A 23792-nucleotide genomic window follows, 5' to 3' on the forward strand; every position below is an offset into this window, starting at 1 on the left:
GCATCCCTCGGAGGGGGGCAGTACTGCCCCCAAAGCCCCCGTGGGTGCGGGCTTTACGGCCCACGGGCTGTGCAGCCCCGGGGGCTTGTCCTCCCCGGGGAGGTGGCGGCAGGCTGAGCCTCTCCCCAGGCTTCCTCCGGCCCCGGGAGCTCAGCGCCGCTCCCCAGGGCCCTGCGGAGGCCCCAGGCTGCAGCTCCAGGCAGGCGGCCAGCAGCTCCGGGCCCCGGCTGCCCTCCCGCCGGGTGGAGAGAACCAGGGCCACGGTGGAGAGGCGAGTGTGCGAGCATCCCCACCCAGGGGAGCGGGTGAACGCTCCTGCCCGAGGGCCCGTAGCTGAGGGCCGCATCCCAGGGCAGCTGGTGGCGGTTCCTACCCGGGAGGCCGGGGGAGCAGCGGGGACGCCGTGGCTGCTCAGCGCTGCGCTGCACAACGCTGGTGCTATTTGGGACCTTGGCAGTCCCCCAGGCTGGGGCACCGTGAGGGCTGCCAGCCCCCGGGGCAGGCTGGAGGAGGGTGAGTGGGAGGGAAGGGGCCAGGCAGCTGCAGAACCGGGGGCGGGCAGGAAGGAAAAGGGTTTGTAGTGGTGTGTTGCACGGCTGGGGAGATCGTGGCTGGTGTTTGCTGCACCTCGTGCAGGGGCTGCCAGGCAGGGGAGCTGCTTGGATCTGCGCTGCACCCTGTGCCATGCAGGGATATGACTGCATCCACCCGCCCTCACAGGACTGGGGCAAGAGAGACGGCGCAGAAGGAGCAGAGCACCATCCAGACAGGGTCTCCCTGGGGGCTTCTTCCCCACGAGCATCACACCCCCAAAGAGGAGCCCCACAAGGGATCTTCCTGCAGCCCCGTGCAGCTCTGCAGGACCCTGCACACCCGCTGCAGGGGCAGAGCCCAGTGCGGCCCAGCGGCTCTGTCTGCGAGGGCAGGAGCAGCAGCCTGGCCAGAGCAAACTGCCCAGGGGGAGCCCCGGCCCCCTCTCCCTGCTGAAGGGCAGACACGAGCCCATCTGCTCCCGCCCAGGTGGGATTTGCATTCCTCTTCACTGACTGTTCTTGAAGCACCAGATGGGTTTGAGCTCTCCTTCGCAGGCTGTTCCTACCAACCCTGAACAAGCTCTCTGCTCTGGGTGCTGCTCAGGCTGAGCCCGCAGGGCAACAGGCAGCACCAGGATGGGCCGTTTGCAGGCCGTGCCTGGCCCGGAACACCAACACTGCATGTGGCGGGAGGGCAGCTGCAGACCTGGGATGCACTATGTGCATTTTCCTTTCTACCTGTTTGTTTTCCTTGTAAACCAGCAGGAGTGCCTGGCACTGCCCTTGTGCTGGAAGACCACCCCCTACCATGGGTCATACCGTGAGAGGGAGGTACCTGCACATGGGTTTCCCTCTGGTCGCACCACAGGGACCCCATGTGCAGGGGATATGGTCCCACGTGTGTGATTCACATCAGGCTCGGCTTGCTCTGTGGGGGATCAGCTTTGCAATGCTACAGGGTCCTGCCTCACGCAGGGACAGAGTGATTAGGCAGGTCACTGCACGCCTAGATGCACCCCAGGGAGAGGACGGTTCAGGGCTCCAAGGGCAACATCGCTCCACAACCCTGTGGGCAGGTCCCTGGGTGCCTGTTTGTGACCAACCTCTCCTTGGGCCACTGGGGAGGCATAGGCTTTACCAAAGTGACTTGTTCCTTGATTTAGACACGTTTAGCTCAGGACAAGCAAAGTGTCTTTCAGACAGGGAAACCAGACAAGGGTGTCAGCAAGAGGCTTGGAAGGTGCTACAGGCTGCTTGGAGGAGGAGGGGAGCAGCTCCCAGAGAGAAAAGCCTGTTTGTTGCTGGGGAGGAGCAGCCGCTCTGAGGCAGGAGGTGATGTGGGACAAGCGATCACAGATGGAAGTCCCTTGTGGCAGGGATGGAAGGAAGGAGAGCAACCGGATGAGGCTCCACATGTCAGACATGCCCTGGCTCAGGGACGAGGCACACAAGGCCAAATAAAGCAGCTCTATCCTGTGGATCCCCAAGGGAATCTGGCCTGGGCAGGTCTGTGCCCCCAGGGGCCAACAGAGAGGCCAGCACAATTACCCTCGGCAGGTGAATCCTGCACTGCAAAGCTCCTACCAGCATGTCCATGCTGCTCTTGTGCTGCTGTGAGCACATCCCTGCGCTCCACAAGAAAACCGTTCTATGGGAGTGGTGGAAGAAGAGCCACAGGAGGTGACAGCACCCAAAGGTACTCTGGGCTTGCTGAACAGGGGGTACCAGAACAGAGCCAGGCCAAGAGCTGTGCACACCAACATCCCTTGCCGCTCCTTGGGGAGCAACACTGGATCGCAGCTGTGTCAAATGAGCCAAGTTTGGTTTCCTCCCATCCCTTGCGTCTTCCAGGGGATTTTCTGTGTGCCAGCTCCGGAGAGCTGCACAAGGTTATTACTTGGTATCCAGTCCTGCCCCGCAGCTGTGCCACAGAGCTGCAGGGCAGCACGAGCTGCCCATCCTGCCTTTCACCCCCAAGAGGTTTTTTTGCTCCCCCTTGCCCGCCGCTCGCGTGTGACTCCCCCATCAACCCCACATGAAGTTCGGCCCCACAAAGCACCATTCGCACCGCTGCAAAGTCCTCCCCCGGCGCAGGGCCGGCTGACAGCCGCGGACAGCGAGCCCCGGCCGGGCGCTGCTCCTGCAGCAGCTCTGTCCCCGCGTCCCGACAGCCTAGGGGACGCCGGAGGCCGCCGCGCCCACGTGTGCGGCAGAGCCGGCAGCGGGGCGGGCCCTGCCGGCGCCGCGGGAAAACGCGCCCTCGCCCCGCCCCGGTTGGCCGCTTCCCGCCAGTGACGCTCGCGCCGCCCCGCCCACCGCGCGCCGCAGGGTGGCGCCGACCCTCCTCGCCCTCGCCCGCCGCAAAGATGGTGGTGAAGCTGGAAGGCCTGCCCGCTCCCAAGATGGCCGCCCGCCCCCCGCGGCCGGGCGCTCCCGCCGGCCGGCGCCTGCCGCAGGGCGCGTTGCCGGCAGCGAAGGGGTGAGCTCCCGGCGTGCCCCGCGCGGGGAGGGGCGGGCCCGCGCTGGCCGCTGGGAGCTGTAGTGCGGGGCGGGCGGCGGTCACGTGCCGCGCCCGGCAGTGGCCGCGCTGGAAGCCGAGGCGCCAAGATGGCGGCGCTGCGGGGCAGAGCGGTGCCCGCCGCGCTCGGGGCCGGGGGCGGCGGCGCCGCGGCCGGGGCAGCTCAGCGAGGGCTGGCGGCCGGCGGAGCCCCCCGGGAGCTGTCTGCCCGCGCCGGCAGCCCCCCGCAGGTAGGCGCCGGTGGGGCGCGGCGGGCCGCGCCGTGACACGTGGAGGCTGGGGCGGCTCCCGCGGCGGCGGCACCACGTGTGCCGGGAGCGGGCCTGCCGGGTGGCCCTGCATGGGCCGGGGGCGGCCGTCCCGCGGGCGGAGCGGGGTGCCCGGTGCTCTCCCGCTGGGGTGGGGTGGCGGCGGCACCGGCGCGGGGAAGCCCCCGGGGCGGAGGGGCCCCGGCACGGCCCCGGTACACGCCGGGCGGGGGTGTTGGTGCCTCCCGCGGGAGGTGACACTCAGCCCGTGGGGTGTGGGGGTCGGGGGGGCGCTGGCCGAGTTCCCCGCCTCGGTCTGTCCGTTCCGGTGCCGCCACCTGCAGCCGCGGCGGGGGGGGCGGGCCGGGCCGGTTTCGGTGGCGGGAGCTCCCGGCGGGGAACGCGGGTGCTCCGGCCCGCTGCGGGACGAGGGAACTTCTCTGAGCTGCGCTGCGATCTTATCCTGGGGAAAGCGAGGGACTACCCCGGGAAAAGCGGCTCCCGCTGCCCGGCAGGTGTGGGGCACGGTGCTGCCGCCCGTGCCCCGTGTCCCTGTCACTGGCCCCGCTGGGCCCTTGCCGGCGCCGGGCTGAGGCGCTGGGCGCGGGTGCGCTGCCGTCTGGACAGGGAGTGCAGGGATGCAGCACCCCCGGACAGGACCTCAGGGCACCTGCCCTGTGCATCAGTCAGGATTTTGGGGAACTTCATGCTTCTGTCCCTTCCAGGGTGCTCCTGCCTGACTGGACGGGATACTGGGGGAGACCCCCCACCCTGAGCCTGGGCAGGGGTGCACCATTGACTCTCCCTGATGGGGAAGGATGGATCTGCATTTTGGCAAGAGAGGTGTGTTCCCACCTGCTGCTTCCCAAAAGCAGCTGAGGAATCCATGGAGCATCCTCTGCTGGTGCAGGGCCAGCCGGGTGGAGCCCCCCGGCTTCCCCGGCTCACCCTGCGCCCTTGCCGGCAGCTCCGGCCAGGTAAGAGCTGCCCTGGCAGCCTGCCCAGGCAGAGTGCTGCGAGGAAGGTGGCCACTCTCTGCTTGGGGTGTAGCCCTGGCTGGGCACACGTGTTGCAAGTCACCAGCATGGCTCGGATGGGCGGCTGCCCACAGAGGCCTCGGCTGTGCCTCCTGGGTACCACAGCAGCGAGTGCAGCATCCCCTGCGCTGGCTGGGTGCCGGAGGAGCTGGTGGCCGTGCTCAGGCTGTCACCATCTTAAACTGTGGGCTCAAGTCCCAGCTCCCTGCGTGCCTGAAGCTGCTCTGGGGCTGTGGTCATGCCCCCTTGTCCCTGGCAGTGCCAGCTGCTCTGGTAGGGCATGGACCGAGCCCAAGCCCACCCTCGAATGTCCCTGTGACCTGCAGCATATGGCCTCCTACCTGCTGAGCACAAAGCAAACCCAGGGAGCTGGGAGAGCACAGAGGGTGTCCTCCTGAGCTAGGGGGGTACAGGGGTCTCTGGCAGGGAGGGAAGCAGGCAGGGATGTGGGAACAGGCTGGGCTGGTTTGTACCCCCGCCCCGACGCACAAGCGGCGAGGGCTGAAGGAGGTGCCCAGCCCCAGGTGGATCAAAGGGAGTCCTGGGGGAACACGGCCTCCTTCTCTGGTGACTCACGGCTGTGGGACTCCTTGCAAGGCACTGAGTCAAAGGAGTCGAGGAGGGCTTGGGAGATCGCCCGCCCTCCCTCCCGGGCTGCAGGCGGGAGCAGCGGGAAGTGGCCATTTGAGTGGGAGGATTTTTCTTCCCTCCCTCCAAACGTCCGGCGCAGGTCACGGCTGGAAACCTCTTATTAGATGCTGCCTTTGGGGGGAGCCAGCCCTGTGGCAGGATGAGCAGGGCTGTGCAGCCCCGGGGGCATCCCCTGACCCCCATGCCATCAGTGGGTAGGGTTGAGCCAGCCTCCGTGTCCCTTGGCTGCTCATGTTCTGTGAGGTCCCTCCCAGTGTCTCCTCCAGTGGCCACTGCTGACTCAGGGCTGCACACTGGCTCTTGGTGGTGCTGGATGTGTTTCCCTGCTCCTGCTGGTATCTGCAGGAGGACTGGCTGGGAATCCTGGCTGGGCTGTGCTGCAGACGGCTGCCAGCGGGGCTCTGCGCCGGGCTCTGACTGGCAGCCAACGCCGGCCGAGGGAGGGAGATGCTGAGTGGTAAAACTGCTCAGTAGGCTGATCTGCACGGTGGGGTGGAGCGGTGCCCCGGTGTCAACGGTGGACTCCGCTTCCAGACAGAGAGAGCCCTGGGAGAGGGTGCCCAGGCTGCTGAGCTGCCAACTGAGCTCCAAACCCCTGCAGGCTTCTGCTTTTTGGGGCTGCAGTGTTGTCACACAGTGACAGGCCAGGGGGATTTGGGGTAGGTGGATGCCGTGAGAGTCCTGGCTTTGATTCCCAGCCTGGTCCTGAGATGCCCGTGCTCCAGGGTTGCACAGGGCTCCTGGCTGCGCAGCAGCAAGAGTTGCTTCCTCTGTCTCGTGGGGACAAGTTTCTGAAGAGCCCCAGGGACTGGGGATTTTGGCACATGGCTTTGGTGCTGCTGTATTTCAGGAAACACCTATTTAGTGATACACCTTGCTCTACTGGTATGGCTGCCCACTTGCCAGAAGAGGATTTCGAAGTTCAGGCAGGTCTTGTTCAGGGACAGGGGTCATTTTGTCCTGAGTGAGCTCAGGCTTGTGCAAGCTGTGGTATTATACTTACGTGAAACACAGGTGAGCCGCATCAGATGCGCATCCTCCAGGTTTCAGCCAGATTCTCCCCGTGCTGCTGCAGGGGGAGGACAGCTCGCTGCCTGCTCCTTGCCAACTTTGGGAGGGAGGTGTGCTCTCCCAGGGCTCCGTCCTTGGTGCCCTTATCTTCCCTGCCTTTGTTATCTCTGCCTAAGCCCATCTGCAAACAGGAATTCCCATCCTGTCTCGTGCCGATGACACTCCTGCGCGGCCGCTCTGCTCCTGGCAGAGGCTGCATGTCTGGTGGCTCAGTTCAGCCTGGGGCTACAGCCCCTGCCCTCACCCGGCATCTCGCTTTTCCTGGCCACCCTATAGCACTGGCACGTGTGGCACCACAGGGTGTGGTGCCAAGATCTTTCCAAAGTTATTGGGTAGTACCCGAACATCGCTGGAGCTGGCTGGGGTTCTGGAAAGGATGTGGGGCTCGGAATTTGAAGGAAGAACAGCAACAAAGCCGGTTTGGTCCTAGATCATGAGCACAGTCTATGTCCTCTTGTAGCCTGCAGCAGAGGTGCCAGGGTAGGGCTGCGGCAGTGGCAGCCGGCTGCATCCCTGTTGCTGACTCCTGCACTTTTGTTATGAATTTTGGAATGTTTTGGGGCTTATCTGAAGTGCCGACAGCCAGAGTCAGAGGAGCGCGTGACAGCCTGTGGGGAGGGGGGAGCTTGTCGCTCCCCTTCCCGTCCAGCACGAGCAGTACGTGGTGTTGGGCAGAGCCTGGGAACTGCTGGGGGCTTATCAATTCGTCTTTCCCCATCCTGCAGCTCCAGAGAGAATTGGGCAGGAGCTTTCAGTGTGGAGGCATCCCTGGTAATCGGGAGGGTCTCGGGCTGAAAGCGGGACGGGGCTTTGTGCAGTGGGGTGGACTGGCCTGAACCTCTCCTGAAAAGCAAGGGGGAAAGGTCCCCGGTGCTATTGTCTGACCTGCACGCGGCCGTGTCCCGCCTGCCCTGTGGATTTGGGGAAGCTGGGGGTGCGACAGGGAGCTCAGCTGCTGTTTGCAGCACAGGCTGTGGGGAGCCCACGTGCGCTGCAGAGGGGATCAGCGCTGGTAGTGTGCTCTGCAAAGTGTTCACCTGGCTCCCTGTGCTCCTCAACAGTGCTTTTCCCTCGAGGAGGATGACCTAAACTTAACATCACTGGATGCAGAAACCATTTTGGAGGCTGAGGAGATCCTGGGGACGATGCAGAACTATTTGGACTCCTCTGTGATCTCCATCATCGAGGACCTCTCTCTGAGCGAGGTGGGAGCCCCTGTGTGGGCGCAGGAAGCGGCGACTGGTCCGCCTCTGGCGGTGCCATGGGTGGGGGTGGTGACAGCATCCCCCATGGCCATGCCCCGCCATCCCCTGAGACCACTTCTGACCTTGCAGCAGAGCAAGGCCTGCCTGGATGCGCAGAATGAGTTGTCCCTGCTGACTGCCATCACCGAGATCCTGGACAGTACAGATGATGAGACCCTGTCTCCCTTTGACACCATCATGGACGCGGAGCTGCTGAGCTCGCCTCGGGAGCGGGAGAATACCTCGGTGAGCTGTGAGGTAGAGCTGGCCTGATCCAAAAATGGGTGGGAAGATGCTCAGGTAGGGCTATGCCAAGCACCTTTCTGCCAGCCTCTGGCATGGGGGTGTCCTGTGGTGGTGAGACCCTGGTCGCCAGCACCTTAGGATGATCTCTCTGGCCAGTGACATGAGAGAAGGGCTGAGGCAGCCCTGGGCAGCCCCAGGGCTCTGGTGTGGGGTCAGAAGGCCGTGCCGTTGCTGTGGGTCTTGGTGTAGAGCCAGAGATGTGCTGGAGGCTCTGGGGAGCAGCGTGTCTCCCTCTGCGCGGCCAGCCGGGGCTGCACATGCTGTGGGTGAAACAGGGCTGAGCTGCTCCCAGGCTCCTGGTGGTGACATGTGGCTGCTGCAGGGCTGGGGGATGGCCTATTCTCTCCAGCAGCAGAAACCTGCTCATGCTCTGTCCATCTCCTCTGCAGTTTCAGAAGTTTCTCAGCTTGTCCCGGCCTTCGCTGGATTATGAGAGTTCTGCCCTGGAGCAGCCCAAGGTTCTCAGGCCTCTGAGCAGCAGCAGCATTGCTGTGGTTGGGAAGGTGAGCAGCCAGGCAGGAGAAGCTGAATGGGCAGCATCAGGATGGTGCTGGGGCAACTGTGTCCCTGCTGCTGTCCCTCTGCCTGCCCGCCTGGCACAGGTGTCCTCTCCCAGAAGCGATGCTTTTGCAGGGCACTGATGGCAGTGGGAGCAGAGGCTGCCCCAACTGGTGGGCACTGTGGGACTGGGATGCTGCGGTTGGCCCTGTAGAGATGACAGATTTCCAGCTCTGTTGTGTCTTACTGGGAGGGTCAAATGTGTTCCAGTTTTTTGTCTGCGCAGGGGCTTTGCTGCAGAGTTGCAACAGACCCACAGCTGGCTGTGCCTGGTGAGGTTCCAGTGAAAGCCCAGGAGCTGATGGTCGCTCTGGTTCCCTTTTGCAGGCTGACACAGACGTGGCTTGGGACCGTGCCACTCATGGCCTCGAGGACCCAGCACTGCCGAAGAAGCAAGTCTGCACCCCAAGGATGGAGAGAAAGCTGGGCCGGAATCGGGCCCGAGAACAGCCCGTGCCACAGCGCAGCGACGGGGAGGAAGAGGAGGAGGAGGCGGAGGCTGCCTTGAGCCCAGCGCTAGACAGCAGCATAGAGGCCAGGGAGTTTTGTGTGAGTGGAGCCAGGGCAGAGCTGGAGGAGCGTGAAGACCCCTGCATCATCAACACAGGTGATGTGTCCCTGAGCGAGCTGGTGAAGTCCATGCACCCCTACTGCCTGCCCACCTTCACTGTGTGCCTGGACCCTGAGACCGAGCCGGTGGCCAAGGAGCTCCTAAGTGGTCCCGTCTTGCTGGAAATTGTGCCTGGCGAGGGGGAGAGCGTGGAAATCCCTGTGGTCCTGCAGCCACTGGCCCCCAGCTTCCCTGACCTGGAGCCCCAGCTTGTGGGAGCAGAGGAGGCTCCCAGGGAGTCAATCCCAGAGGATCGAGAGGAGTTTCCAGGAACTCCAGCCCAGGAAAACAGGATGGAGGAGGAGGAGAAGGAGAAAACACCTGAGAAGGAGCCCTCCTGCACTACCCCAGAGAGCACATCCCCACAGGAGACAGCAGCGCCCAGAACCAGGAGCCCTGACAGCAGCTCCCGGTGCAGCACGGAGGCACCGTCGGGCGCCAAACACAAGGGCTCTGAGAAGGGACGCGGCCGTGAGAGAGCAAGGAAGAGTCGGAAAAAGAAAGCAGAGGACCAAAGCGAGCAGGCCAGGCCAGGCCGAGACTGCGCGGCCCCCCACCTCCACTCGGCTGGCTCCGGGCAGCCCTTGGGCCAGCTGCCCACTAGCCGGCGTCGGGCAGCGCGTCCCTCTGTCCAGGTGTCAGACTTCCTGGCGCGGCAGCTGGAGCGAGTCCGCAGGGAGGGGCAGATGGAGCTGCGAGCTGAGCCGGCGCCACAGCCCCGGGGCAGGCCCCTGAGCATGGCAGGGGCCTCCCTGCCTGAGAAAGTGCAGAAGGAGACGGTGCCAGAAGTGGTGACTGTAGCCCTGGAGAAGGCTGAGACTGTGGTGCCTCCGGAGAAGACCGCACCGAGCATGGAGGAGCGGCCAGCAGCTGTGTGTCCCAGCCCAGCAGACCACGGTGAGGGGGATGCACAGCCAGCTGCTGGACAGGGCCGCGGGCTCTCGGAGGCTGCTTCTCCGCTCCCAGAGCAAGCTGTGGGGTCAGAACCCTCCCAGCACCTGCCAGCAGCAGAGCCGAGTGAGGTCCTGCCCAAGGAAGCCAAGCCCAAGGCCCTGAGCTTGCGGGAATACCGCATCCGCATGCTGCACCGCCAGCCCAGCCTGGGTGGCAGGAAGGATGGAGAGAAGCAAGCAGCCAGCAAGTGGCCCAGTGTCCCTGAGCCTCCTACTGAGCTGGCAGAGATCCCCTGCCTGGTGTCACCTGTGCAGCCCACCACTGAGGCGGCCAGCGCTCAGAAAAGCTTGGAGAAACCCACCAGCCCCGCTGCTCTCCCTTCTGCTGGCAAAGCTCCTGCTGCTCCGGCCTTAGCTCCTGCACCTGCCATGGCTCTGGCACCCACCACAGCTGCACCATCCCCATCAACACCAATGCCTTTCGTCACGCCAAACGTGCCCCCAGCTGCTGGGGTGGCCCCCCCTGGGATGCCACCAGCCTCTGCCGGTGCTTATGCCCTTTACCCACCAGTGCCTTCCTGGCCCTGCTTTGGCCCACAGCCCGTGGGCTGCCATGGTTTGCCCCCGCCACCCAGCACCGGCTCCCCCAGTACTTTTCACATGATGCCTGGCCTCCCACCTCCAGCCATGGCCTGGCCCCCACCGGCCGTGCCGCCCCCACCTCCCTTTGGCCCCGGTGGCCCCTATGCCCCGGTGGGGTGGGTGCCACCATCCTACTGGCCAGGAGTCCCCATGCCCCCTCTGGTGCCTCCCCTGACGTATGGGGACCCCGGAGTGGCACTGCAGGGTGCTGCCACCTTCCCGGCTGGCGGCTCCCCCAGCACAGCCCTCCTGCATGGGGAGCCTCTGCCTGCCCAGCCACCCGCCGCCCCGGCCAGCAAGGTGGGGGCTGCCGGTGGCCCAGCCAAGCCAGTGACCAGCAGGGTGTCAGACCCCAGGAGGCAGGCACGGCTGGCAGGGGACAGCTCGATCCCCAAGGCCACTCCAGCCCCTGCCCAGCCCGGCAGGGTCCCTCCTGCAGCGCCAGCCCAGCACATGGCAGCCCCCCAGGCTGCCCCCACCCAGGCTCCAGAGGAGCCCCAGGCTGTAACCCCCACCCAGCTCCCAAAGGCCCCCCCAGCTGCCATCCATTGTCCTGTGGAGGTGTCCCCTGCTGCTGGCACTGTTGGGGAGTCCCCTGGCAGCCACCTCACCAAGGAAGCTGCAGGGCTGGGCAAGGGGGCAGGGGAGAAAGCCCTGCTGGAGCCCAAGGCAGCTGCTGAGCAGGAGCCACCCAGCCAAAAATCCACCTCCCAGGCTGCAGCAACACCACCACCACCGAAAGCAGGTCGAGAGAGCAGCCTGCCCACCAAGGCAGCTGCTGTGCGGCCATGGAGGCACCAGCCGCTCCTCAGCCCAGTGCGGCCCAGTGACAGCAGCAAGGACATCGTGCAAGCCTTCATCAGCGAGATTGGTGAGCGGGAGGGTGCAGGGCACTGGGCTGAGCATCACCAGCCGGTAAGGCTGCAGTGCTGCCGGCAGCCGTGGGTGGTGGGATTGGTTCCTGGCACTTTGAGGGGTGAGAGTGGCAAAGCTGCGCCCACAGGCTTGCAGTCTGTTTCCAGCACTGTGCCAGAATGTTGCCTTCAGTGGATGATCTGGGCTGGCTGTGCCCAAACTGGTCCTTCCTGGGACTGCAAAGCTGGGTGCTCCTGTCCTTGCTATGGGAGATATGGAGGTGCTGCAGGCTTTGCCGCTGTTTCTCCTCCCCAGCACTCACCCCATCACCTGGGGAGGCTGACGCAGGGGGAGGATGGAGCTGGGGTGCATCCATGTGGTGCCGGGAGAGTTTTGGCTGACCTGACTTGCTGTGCTCTCTCCCTGTCCCAGGGATTGAAGCCACCGACCTGTCCAGCCTGCTGGAGCAGTTCGAGAAGTCTGAAGGTGCGGATGCAGCGTGCTGTACCGTCCCCTGTGGGGCTCCCTCTGTGCCACGCTGGCCTCCCCAGGCTGCCCATGCTCTCTGCAATGGGGTGGGAGCTGAGGGGGGCCAGGATACTGCTGCTTTTGGGCTGTTGTTACCCTGCCTGGGTGCCTTGTCCTGGGGGTGTCTCTGCTCCCATCCCTTTCCTCACCTGTGAAAAGCAGCTGGGGATCCCTGGGGCGGCCAGGGGAGTGGTGTAGAGCCTGCGAAGGAAAGGGGACTTGCAGCATCTCTCTGCAAGGAGTTGGGTTGTGGCACTGTGAAACCTCTCCCTGATTGTGCCCAGCATGCTCTGTGTGTCCCCCCCATATGCTGGGTCTGGCCCCTGCCTCTCACCACCCTCACCCACCCTCTCTCTTTTCAGCCAAGAAGGAGGCTCCTACTGTACAGCCCCCCGAGGACCAGCAGCTGGCAGGGAGCTCTGCGTGAGTACCGGTGCCTTCGCAGCTGGTGCCCCAGCATGGAGCCCGGCAGAGGACTGAGCCCTGTCTTTGGTGGGGGCGTGGGGCAGCTCTCAGTCCCAGCAGGGTCCGAACTGTGCTGGGGGCTGTGTCTGCTGGCCCAGGAGGGGCTGAGCTTGCTGGGGGGACCAGAGCTGGCACTAAGGGGGAGAAATTGGGGGAAGCATGACTGGGCTGTGCAAATTTCATCCTTGCAGCTCTCAGCTCCTCTGTCTCCCTGTCTGGGTAGAGCTTGGGCAGGTGCCCCAGGCGTGGGGACTGGGGCTGGGCTTCGGCCACTGTGTTTAACAAGTCTCCATTCCTTTTCTTAGGCCTGAGACCCAGCAGGACAGGAAGCCCCTGGACAGCCTGCAGGCCTCTGAGCTGGCCAACGTGGCAGGTAATGCCCAGGGCGAGGCAGGGGAGCCCACGTGTCCAGGCAGCGGCTGTTGTGGAGCCGTGGGAGACCCCGGGGCTGGAGGGGAGCTGGCTGGGTCCCAGCCAGGTGGGCTGCAGCAAGGGGCTGCTCTTGAAAGCCCTCTGGTGCTCTCGCAGGCCTCACCCCCCCAGCAACGCCCCCGCACCAGCTCTGGAAGCCATTGCCTACTGTCTCACTGCTTGCCAAGGCCAAGTCACCTGGGTCCATGCCCCAGGAAGGGCTCCAGAAGATGACCAAGCTGACAAAAGCCAAGCTGCTGCCCCAGAGCAAGCTCCAAGGGAAGAGCCCGGCCCCTGCCAGCTCGGCCCCCAGCCATGTCTGCTCAGGAGACCACGACTACTGCATCCCGGGTGCGACGCGGCTGGAGAGCAGCAGCAGCCCCTGCACGCAGCCCCCCGCCGAGGGCGGCTCCCGCTGGAACGTCAAGCACCACCGGGACATCACAATCAAACCCATCTCCTCCTTAACCAAACGGACGCTGGACCAGCCCAAGCCCACCCCGCCAGCCCCCACCACCACCGTGGGGCCCAGCCAGGAGCCCCTGGGGATGGCCTGCCTAGCCCCCCTGGATTATCGGACTAGCGTCCCCAACAAGGCCACCTCTGGGTGCAGCAGCCCCCCCACCTCGGTGCTCCTGTCACCAGCCGCATCCCCCTGCCGGGACCAGGAGGTGCGAACCCCCAGTGCCCAGCCCAGCCGTGCTGCTGCCAAGAGGTCCCTGCGCTGCTACCGGAGACCCCAGGACTCACCCAGCCCCTCTGCCAGCAGCTGGAGGGCTGGGCGGAGCCGTGCCAGCCGCTCTTTCAGCTCCAGTTCGGATGGAGCTAGCGAGTCATCTTCATCCTCATCCTCCCGATCCCGCTCACGGTCGTTCTCCCCACCGCCCAAGCGGTGGCGAAGGTAAGTGGTGGAACATCTGTCTGCTCTTTGGGCAATTGTCTGGTGGCTGGTCTTTTGCAAAGGTGCCCAAACACCTCTTTATGGACCTACTTGATGGTTGTATTTGATCTTTCTGTCCTTATGGTCCTTCTGAAGGGGTGCCTGGCTCGCAGAGACTGGGGGAGCTGCTGCGACACCCTGCCAGTGGGTATCCAGTGGCTGAACCCAATGTCTAGACAGATGTGCCTGCAAAGCCACCACTGAGCCAGGCTTCCTTACTACTGGAACATCATGGTATGAGTCCTTGGCTGCATCTTGGCTTTTGGATGCTTTTTCTGGGGAATTATTGCAGTTGTTGGTGTTTCTGCTGTGGCGCTCATGCGGTCCTAAGTGTAGAAATGAGAGGAGCCACAATGGAGCTCCAGGGAGTTGCTGGAGGCAAGCAGAGAAAAACGTGTCTGGCTTGGCTGCCTCGGGGGCTCCCCACATTCCTTATGGAGGCGGCCACGCAGGAAAGTGGAACAGCTTGGTCTCTGTCAGATGCATTTATTTTGGAGTCCTTGTGCATCTGAGTGATGCACGACCTGTCCCAGGTGGGGTGGGAGACACTGGAGCTGGCGATGGATCCCTCATCCGCCCTTCCCTGGGTTTTCAGCCAGTTCTGGAGACATCGTAGGTCACAGGGCATGAAGAGCTTGTCCAACCGAGGCCCCTTCATCTGTGGCCAATAGTTGTGGAGGCTGGAGCTGGAAAGGGCATGTGTATAGTGCTACATCCCAGGGGTTTGCAGCTCAGGGACTTGCCCTGTCTGGCCTGACTTTCCAGCAAGTGCAGCTGTCTGTGCTGGGCAACGTCCCCATGGGCTGTGCCACCCTGACCTGCTGTCCTTCAGGAGAATATGTGGCAGTACAAGGCAGCACACCCTGCTCAGGGCCTGGGTTTGCCTCTGGTGGGGACCAGCCGTGGGCAGCATGTTTAGAGAGGGACCCTGCTGCTGGCTGGGGGCAGCACAGCTTAGTACCAGAGGGGTTTCAGTCCTCCTGCACTTGAGCTCTGCCAGAGAAGCTCTTGCAGGCAGGGGCTGCAAGCACAGAAGTCCAGCCCTGGACCAGTGGATGCCACAGCCCTCGGTGCAGCTGCAGGCACGTACAGTCTCCATTTTCCTGGTTGTTGAGTGCAATGCAGATGTGGTGGCTCCAGTGTCATCTCGTGCACTGTGTGGGGCTCAGCACAGCAGCCCTGGCCTCTCCTGTGCCCTGGACTGGCTGCAGCCATGTGCTGTACAGTTCCCCTGTGACTATTTCTTGCTCTTCAGAGGCTGTGCCTGGTGCAAACCTGCTCCCCTTTCACTGCGGTGTTTGGAGCCAAGTAGAGCAGCATCTCTAGTGTCGTTACTGCCCTGGCAGTACCTTGGGGAGGATGGAGGTATTTTTCCTCTCTGGAGCCTTGTGGTGCTGGGCACAGGGAAGGCTTGGCACTGAGCTATGTCTCTCCTTCCCCAGGTACCGCTCAAGATGTTCCCACAGCTCCTCCTCTCACTCCAGCTGTGGGTCATGTGGCAGGTCCCGAGACAGGTCCTCATCCTCATCATCAACGTCTTCCTACTCGTCCAGGTCCACATCCCGCAGCCAGTCCCGCTCCCCCTCACCCCGCAGGAGGAGTAACAGGCGCAGAAGGTGAGCGTGGCCACCCTGCAGGGTGTGAGCTCCCCCCAACCCATCTCCCAGCCTCCTGTGTCCCAGTCAGGGGTGGACCCCACTCTCCAGTATCTCCCTTGCGTCCAGGATCACTCTCTTCTGGCACCCCTGTGACCCTGTAGCTCACGTGTCCGGTTTCTGCCCTGCCAGATACAGTTACGATGCACAGGACCACTACCAAAGGCAGAGGATCCTCCAGAAGGAACGTGCAATAGTGAGTACTTTGGGAATGGGAAACGAGCTGGAGATTTGGGGGTCCCCAGCCCCTCCATCACTTCAGAAAGCCATGGGGTTGCAGCCTTGCAGGCAGCATTGCTGCGAGGCTCTGGCCAGGGCAGGGTGTGATGGATGGGGATGCAGGTTGGGTCTTGCTCACTGGGAAGGCCTGGAGACACCGAGTACCCCCATGCCCATCTCACGGGACGGTGCATCCCTGCCCGCAGGAGGAGCGTCGAGTTGTGTTTATTGGCAAGATCCCCAGCAGGATGACACGGTCGGAGCTGCGGCACCGCTTCTCTGTGTTCGGGGACATTGAGGAGTGCACCCTGCACTTCCGCTCCGAGGGGTAAGAGCTGCGGGAACATGGGGCAGCCCCTTCCTGGGGATGGCTCCTCTTGGCCCTTTCCCCATTCCTCAAGGGAACAGTGCAGACTAAGGGGAGACAAACATACTGCATTGCTGCTGATCTTCCTCCTTGTCCGGCTCCAGGGACAACTATGGCTTTGTCACCTACCGCTATGCCGAGGAAGCCTTTGCTGCCATTGAGAGTGGCCACAAGCTGCGGCGCCCGGACGAGCAGCCCTTTGACCTGTGCTTCGGCGGCCGCCGGCAGTTCTGTAGGAGGAACTATGCCGACTTGGGTGAGTCACGCAGCCCCCAAGTTGTGGGGTGGCACCCTGGTTCCTCTCATTCCCAGAGGTGCAGGGGTCCCCATCCTTGGGGTCAGTCAGGCTTGGCTGGGCAGGGACATGTCCAGGGACAGTCCTGCCCAAGGGGAGGTTGGACTGGGACTCCCTGTGTCTCCAGCGCTGTGATGAAGGCCAGATCCGATCCTCCATCAGCCCAGGGGTTGGCGCGTGAAACAAGATGGGATAGAGTTGCTGTGGAGATGGCTGGGACTGTGCCAGTGTCCCCATGGCTCAAGGCAGCCTCTACCACTGTCTTTCAGACTCAAACCGAGAGGATTTCGACCCGGCCCCCGTCAAGAGCAAGTTTGACTCCCTGGACTTCGACACACTGCTGCGGCAGGCACAGCGTAGCCTGCGGAGGTAGCAGCAGGTGAGGCGGAGAGCCCGCCCCCACTTTTATATTCAAATGTAAAAGACAAAAAAAGCGTGGAGAGAGAGAGAGGTGGGGTTTTTAAGAAAAAGGAAAAGGAAAAAAAAGAAATTTGTTTTATAGCAAATATTTAAGGAGGACGGGTCATTTGCCTTCAACCAGAGGGGTCCAGGCGAGTGGCAGCCCCAGGCCTGCCCCAGCCATGTAATAAATGTGGATGCCCAAACAGCAGCAGTGCCTCGTCTCCTCCTTCACCTGGGCTGTTCCCAGGCGTGGGTTTGGGCTGTGCCCCCTCAGGACCCTGGGGGTTCTGTGGGAGAGTCTGACCTCATGAGGGGGTAGCACAGGCCAGCAACTGGGTGCAAGAGTGGGGTGTCTGGGGAAAGTGGGGAGGGACTGGGGTCACCGAGCCACTCTGAGGGGTCTGTGGGAGCCATCAAATGGCCTGGCACAGCGTGAATGACTCTTTAAGGAGGCGCAGACCCCTCTGACTATCTCTTGGGCCCTGCTGGAGCAAGGATTGGGCACTGACCCTGAGGCACCTGGCTGGGTTTTGGGACCACCTGCACCTCCCGTAGTGGCCACTGAGGGGCAGTGCAAGATCCTCCACCACCACCTCTCCCAGCTGCAGGCTAGGGCATGAAGGGCTCAAGCCCTCGGCAGGAGCAGGAGTCTGCCTGCTCTGAGGGCATTGTGTGCAACTACGATGTCTGCCTGTCCCCTTTGAGCCCGTTCACTCTTTTTTCTCCAGCTTGCCAGGAGAGGGATGTCTGACATCTCTCTGGGTGTTCCCTGAGGAGCGGTGTTGGTGCAACTGCAGGGAGTTTACAGGCATCTGCAGCGGGCAGAGCACAGCAGAATGGTGCTTGGCAGAGGATGGATGGACAGTGATGGGAAGGGGATGCAGGATGCCTGTCCAGGCCCCCCATGCACTGTGGCTCATGGAGGAGAAGGGTGATTCCAGGCAGCCCCCAAGGGAGCTCCCGAGCACCTGCCCTGCCCCTCTCAGTGTCCTGCACCGTGCTCTCTTACTGGCAGCTGGAGAAGAGCCCTGCTGTGAGCTGCTCCTGGGCTGGGACAAGCTTGGGAATTCCCAGCACTGGAGTGGGGCTGAGCTGGCAGTGCTAGTTGGGAACCCTTAGACGGCATCACACACCCCAGCTTTGGGACTGGGACAGGTTTGGGAAGGGTGCAGTAGTGTCCAGCTGGATCCCCTGTCTGCTCCCCTGGAGTGAGGGAGCCTGCAGCTGCTGCAGAGCTGAGGGAGCATGGAGGGAAGGGATGGGCAGGGGATGTACTCCCCAGGGCTCCTCACAGTGCCTGGAGTGGGCTGGTCAAAGTCCCCCCAGACTCTGCCTGATGGAAGCAGCACCTTCTCCTCTAGTAGGACAGCAAGGAGGGGAAGAGCAGCAATAAACCCAGGGTGGGGTGTCCAGTGGGTGCAGGATGTGACGCAGGGCGAGGGTTTCAGCCAAGCTGATGCTGCTCCTCCCACCTGGATCATGCTCGGGCATCCGAGGCGCTTTAGGAGTGCGCTTGGTGTGTGCAGCAATGTTAGGGGGCAGGTATTAGCACAATGACTGGAGCCTGCTTGGGCCCTCTCTGCTCCCCTGGATGGAGAGGGATGGATGCCCCCGGTCCCACTCCTGCCTGCACTCTGGATGACTGAAGCTGCTCCATAGCCTGGCCCAGGGAGACCTCCACAGTACCCCAGGTATGTGGGGTGGGGTGAGCCTTGGGGTGAGCTCCCACCCTGTCGTCTCCTATCTGGCCCTGAACTTTGTACAAGGGAGGGTCCAAGGATGTGGCTGCAGGAGAAGGTGTGATTGGGATGAGGGGGAGGCAGGCAGGGGGCTGTTAATCAGTAATGCAGCTCTTCCCAGAGATGTTGGCTTGGCAGGAGGGGATGAAAGCCGGTGCCTGGCAGGGACTCAGCGGGACAATGCGAGTGGCTGTTTCTGGGACTCTGTGCAAACCCCTTTTGCTGCAGTAAATGTGCAGCCACTCTCATGCCCAGGGCAGCTGGGCTGATCACAGAGCTGACAAGCAGCTCCCTGGTCTGTGAGCTGCCACAGCAGCACTGGGGACATGTGGGTCCAAGCAAGAATGTTGCAGGGACAGCCTCTGTTCAGCCAGCTGCTAAAACAGCTACGAGCTGTAGGCTGATTCAGATCTGAAGAAAAGCTCGTGAGCCCAAAAGCTGGGTTGCCTTCTCCAACAGCTTTAGCGGATCTCAAAGTTTCTCCACAGCCTTTCCTCGAACCTATGCTGCAGCTGTGGAGGCAGGTGGGTGCTGGGAATATCATGGCAAATCCAGAGCTGGGCATGAACTGGTGTGTCCCATCTCTGGGCACATCCTCTGGCAGAACAAGCCCTTGGGGATGTGCTACCTCATTGACCTGAGCTGTGTGCATTCGGGCAGCCCTGAGACTGCGGTGTCACCCCAGATGTCCGTGCTGCTGGCCGCAGTACCAGCACGGCTGTGTTCCTTGGGCTGGGCTGCACACGGTTGTCTCTCCTCACTCCTGTGGCTGAGGAAAGGCAGGGGATGTGAAAGCATTGGTGTTGCCAAAAGCATTAACACCCTGCTGTTGTGCCCTATAAATCTTTCAAGTGTTGGAAGCTGGCTTTATCCCCCCGTGCTACAGTTTAATGGTTTCCGTTAGCAATAACTGGCCCTGTGTTCTGGGGTTATTGATTTAAGGTCTGTTATGGAGGGTGTGAGAGTTGCAGAAAGGGGTTTTCCTGCTGCCCAGATGGCAGCAAAGGTACTGTTGCAAAGAGGAGGCAGGAGAGCAGGGAGCGGTGCACAGCCAGCTCTCTGGAAGAGTGGGTGCTGTCTGGAGAAGATCGGGGGACAGCGGTGAGGAGCAGCACTTGGAGCACGTCCCTCGCTCAGCCCTGCAGCCAGCAGGTGTGGCTGCAACCACAGAGGTGAGCGTAGCTGTTGTGGTAGCAGGGCAGCATGGATGCATCCCCTGAGCTCTAACAGGTGGGACATGCCCACCTTTGCTCTTGGAGTTGTTCGGTGCCTGGATGTCTCCTGGCTCAACAGCAGGCAGCTGTGTGTGCCTCTCCTGTGCCAGCCTGGCCACCCTGCTGCCCTGCAGACAGCCCAGTTTGGGACTTTGGACGTGGAGCTCCCAAGGTAAAACCATGCCTTTGCTCTCCTCTGCACACACCAACAGGTAAGTCCCGCTGGTGGCTGCATCACTGGCCCGGAAGAGCCCCCCTCACGTTGCAGGTATCAGCGGTACCTGTGGGGATTTCCTTGCCAAATGCCAGAGATAAGAGGCAGAGCTGGGGCTTTGTAGGGACCCCAGCTCCTGGGGGAAGTCTCTTGGAAGCAAATCCACTTCACCCAAGGCACATGGTGCACGTGGGACAGCCAGCCTTCCTCCTCCAAGTCACAGCATACTTCAGCATCCTTCACTGCCTGTGCGAGTGGCTCTGCCCCGAGCTGCAGAAGTCCACGGCTGGGGACTAGACAGCGGCTGTTTTCTGAGAAGTCAGTAAGCAGAGCTGTGGTTTTCACTGTGTTTCTCTTCAAGGCACTCTCAACATTTCCACTTCTGCTCCTGCTGCAGACTCAACTTTCCTGTGGTTGCCTCTAACCCTCCCTGCACCAAGCCCTGCCATCTGTACCCTTCTGCTGGAACAAACTTCCAAGGGACCAATGCTGATTTCACACCTTCCTCCTCCCTCTTCCTTCTCAATCACTCTTGCATTAGCATGTCCTGAATGTGCTCTCCAAGCTAGAAAGCAGCTGGAAGGGCATCAGAGTGGCCATTCATCATGGGTAAAACCTGGAACATGAGGGGCCTGTGCTCTGTGTATAAGCTGTTTTGGACCCCATGTGCAAAAGCCAGTGGGGCAGCAAGAGGGCCTGCCAGCAGCACTCCTTGCACGCCTCTGACTGGGGCTGGAGGCTGCACAGCCCTTGTCCCTGTTGCTTTGCAGATCTCAACATTTCCCCAGCAATAGCAGAGCCCCTCTTCCTCAGGAAAGGTTATTCTGGGACCCTGGGGCTGGGTGCTGCTGTGCACTGAGCACCGACATTGCCATGAGGTGGTGTGCTTTTCCACACTTAGGATGTTTACACTTCAGATCCAACTCAAGATGTTCAGTGTGCTCATCCTGAAAGCAGACAGGGAACCCCGTGGGGAGAGTTGCCAGGCATGGACCTGGCTATGCAATGCTCCTTGCTGTTTACACCCATTCCCTTCCTTGGGCCCACTGGCCCTTGAGACTCGGGCTGACTCCACCAGCTCAGAGGTCCTGACCCAAAGCTGAGGCTGCTGCTGTTGTGTCTGTCCCTCCCCAGTTGGGGGTCCCTGCACTGGGAGCCTCACAGGGGCACCTCCCTTCATGGTACCTGCAGAGAGGGGCCATGGGAGTTGGGTGCTGGGATCACTGGAAACGTTGGCTCAGAGGAGCCCCTGAGAGCTGCGAGAGATGCTCATCCCCCTACAGCAGGCAGAGCCTGCAGGTTTGGGGCTCCCTTACTCTTGCACCTTGTCTGGTCTCTTACACATCCCTCATCCCAAATCCCCGCCTGCCTGCAAGCGAGCCCTGGAGGCCAGCCAGTGCTTGTGCGTGCTTTAAATCTGTGCTCGTATAGCTGAGAGCCTGGGTTAATTCCCATGTTCCCTCTTAGAGCTGCTTTTGCAGTTACTGTGTGTACTTGTGTTCACATTGGGGCAGTCCTCCAGGGTCATCTCATAGTCAAGTGTCCTGCAGTTGTGAGTAAAGGTGCAATGACTGTTCTGCCAGTGCCTCTGAACTGGACACCTGCTCCACGCATCCCACAAACCAGGCACTGCAAATGCTTCCTGACTCCTCGTAGCAAAAAAGCTGTAGCTGTAACATGCCGCAGGAAGCAAGCAGGGAGATTAAGAGACCAGCGGGTCTGCAGCCTGGTGATGGCAGAGAATTTATGAAAAAAAACCCACATACGATCTAGAAAATAGATGTGAACTTGGAGAAGGGAAAAAAAATAACCGAAGCAAAACAAAAAGAAAAACCAAAACCACACAAAAAATGCAACCACATTTTTTTTATCTATCTAGGAAAATTCCCTTCTGACCCTAATCTGGCAATAGCCTTAAGCCTAACGTGTGAGCAGGCCTCTGGGACTGTCATGCCGGGAGTACCAATGCATGAGGCCCAGAGCTTGTCTCTAGTGCTCTGGAAGAAGGAAAACCCCGGTACCCTTAGAAGCTAATTAAGGGGGAAATTGTTTATTCTTCATGTTCAACAGGGACCAGCAGAAACCTGGATGCCTGGGGTTGAAGCAGCACCTCCTACAAATGACTCCAGTTTTGCTGACTCGTTGGCCAGCCAGGAGCTGTGTCCCAGGCTAAACTGCCCATCTTCAAGGCTATTCCATTTAGAAGTTTATGGAGGTAGTTTTATTAAACTGTAAGTTAAACTGCCATGGGTTTCTCTGCCCCACTACCCTTCTTGGAAGCCTGGTCCAGAACTTCGCTCCCAGCAGGGCTAGAAACTTTCCAGTTCACAATCTAAGCTTATTCATTATTTTGTGCCATTATTACATGTCTTACAATATTTTCTCAATATTTTTTAATTTAACATTTTCTTTCAGTGGTTCTTGAGAAATACATTTGTCCCCTCTCAGGCTCTGTCTGGCCAGGACAAATGAACCTGACTCTTCTAGTAGATCTTCATCAGCTGGTGCTTGTTTATCTCAGTATCCAAATAGTTTTCTCTGTGCAGTGGAAATTTGTCCTTCCTGGATGCAGAGCGACAAGGATATTCTGGAAGAAGTCTCATAATGCCTTGTGCAATGACAATGTTTCTGTCTCTGCTAAAAATAACTCATCTGATGCATGCTAGCATCATGCCATTCCTTTTTCACAGAAGCATCACGCTGCTGCTTCACATTCATCCTTCAGTGCGGCAAGGTCTTTTTATTCCTTCAGTGCTTCCATTTCATCGGTTTATAGCAAATGTCCTTATTGCTGGTCCTCAAGTGTTTGAGTTTGCCCTTTCTGCTGTTACATTTCACCCTGCTTCCTCCATCCCTTAACAAGGTCAAGGTCCCCTTCTTCCTCTATGAGGAGCTACTTCTCTCAGCCTGTGCTGCCTCTGCATTTTGGGAGCTCATACTTGACTCTTCTGAAATTACCAATGGATTTACTAACCTGAATTTATTCTCAAGATACATAGCTAACATCCTTCTTGCAGCCTGCTAATGCTTGTTTCTCATAGAATCATTTTGGTTGGAAAAGACCTTTAAGATCATTGAGTCCAATCATTGACCTAGTCTCCCCTGTATCTTCTTACCAACCCTGGGACTCGCCTTCAGCAGCCGTTTCTCCTGGTTCATAGAGCATCATCTTTAACTCTGAATCAAGTGCCCTAACCTAAGGAACTGGCAGCCTTCTCTAAGTATAATTTCTATTGCACTCTTCCTATTTCGTTGAATATCTCATCACTCCCTGTAAGTATCTCGTTGCTCCCTGTGTTCCCTTAATCGCCTTCACTGAAACAGAGTAAATCCCACTTTTGGGGTTTGACTGCAGCCAGCTCATGTCTCCTCTTCCTCCACCCTTCTCCTTGCAGGTTCTGCCCACGCCGGGCACCTGCTCCTGCCCGCAACTCTTGTTGCCTGACTGACTGAGGAATCTCACCATTCGCTAAAACCATGTCTGGAATAACGTTGTGTTTTACATTACAATGAATCGATAAGGAAATTTGTTTTCTGTCTTGTCAGAAGATACCTGAGCCATGCTGTTCTGGTGCTGTTTATTGCCCAGCATGCACTGGGAAATTAAAAGCTCCTGTAATTGCATAATTTCTACTCTTTCTAGTAGCCTTAGAGACAGCACAGTTTATACTCAAGGCTGCATCTGATACATCTGTAGCCAACCTCTGAGAATACCTGTGCAGGACCACCCTTTCTCACACCCCCTTAGGACATGTCTTATCCATGTTATCCCCTTTTTTATGTCCTTATAATGACCTATTTTACTAGCAGGACTTCACAACTTGCTGCTCTCCTTCTGCTGACAGTGTTTACCCAGTCAGCTTCCACACCTGCTTATCTCTGTGGCTTGGAGAAGCTCCAGGCTTGCCTGATGTGACCACAGCAAACAGTGCAACGTGGGGAGATGCCTACAAAATCTGTGGCCACAGGCTGTCACAAAATCTTAGAAGGAGAAGAACCTGTACAGGGAGTGGATGAGGGAGATAAAAGACTTGGTGTTTCTAGTGTACCCTCAGGAGATTCTGGTTAGGTGATAACTGAGTCTTAGGAGATAGATAACACTGCTAGGACAAATGGATTTAACACCTCCCAGCTTAATTCAAGGGAGACCCACAATTCTATGTGAAAATGCTAAACA

At 60.3% G+C, this 23792-nt stretch overlaps 1 protein-coding gene across 2 annotated transcripts; it reads left to right on the forward strand.

The window, feature by feature from the left end:
* Positions 1 to 3110: 3110 nt before the first annotated feature.
* PPRC1 (PPARG related coactivator 1) lies at positions 3111 to 16635 on the forward strand. Of its 2 annotated transcripts, none has more exons than XM_065639417.1 (14): positions 3111 to 3281; positions 7120 to 7263; positions 7393 to 7560; positions 7998 to 8111; positions 8494 to 11182; positions 11599 to 11652; positions 12057 to 12117; positions 12465 to 12532; positions 12688 to 13471; positions 14953 to 15126; positions 15298 to 15361; positions 15591 to 15712; positions 15856 to 16007; positions 16316 to 16635. In XM_065639417.1, the coding sequence occupies exons 1-14, from the start codon at positions 3141 to 3143 to the stop codon at positions 16417 to 16419; spliced, it is 4839 nt and encodes a 1612-aa protein (XP_065495489.1). In that variant the 5' UTR covers positions 3111 to 3140; the 3' UTR covers positions 16420 to 16635. The 2 variants fall into 2 exon arrangements, with proteins under 2 accessions (XP_065495489.1, XP_065495490.1); XM_065639418.1 differs by having other exon boundaries at positions 7393 to 7548.
* Positions 16636 to 23792: the final 7157 nt, after the last annotated feature.

The sequence above is a fragment of the Caloenas nicobarica genome, chromosome 7 (genome assembly GCF_036013445.1).
Source record: "Caloenas nicobarica isolate bCalNic1 chromosome 7, bCalNic1.hap1, whole genome shotgun sequence".
Lineage (NCBI taxonomy): Eukaryota > Metazoa > Chordata > Aves > Columbiformes > Columbidae > Caloenas > Caloenas nicobarica.

Coding starts and splice junctions, on each gene's coding strand:
- PPRC1 (XM_065639417.1), top strand. CDS start 3,141: ATGGCGGCGCTGCGGGGCAGAGCGGTGCCCGCCGCGCTCGGGGCCGGG. Junction 15,127..15,297: donor AGGAGTAACAGGCGCAGAAG/GTGAGCGTGGCC, acceptor CTGCCCTGCCAG/ATACAGTTACGATGCACAGG. Junction 16,008..16,315: donor GAGGAACTATGCCGACTTGG/GTGAGTCACGCA, acceptor ACTGTCTTTCAG/ACTCAAACCGAGAGGATTTC.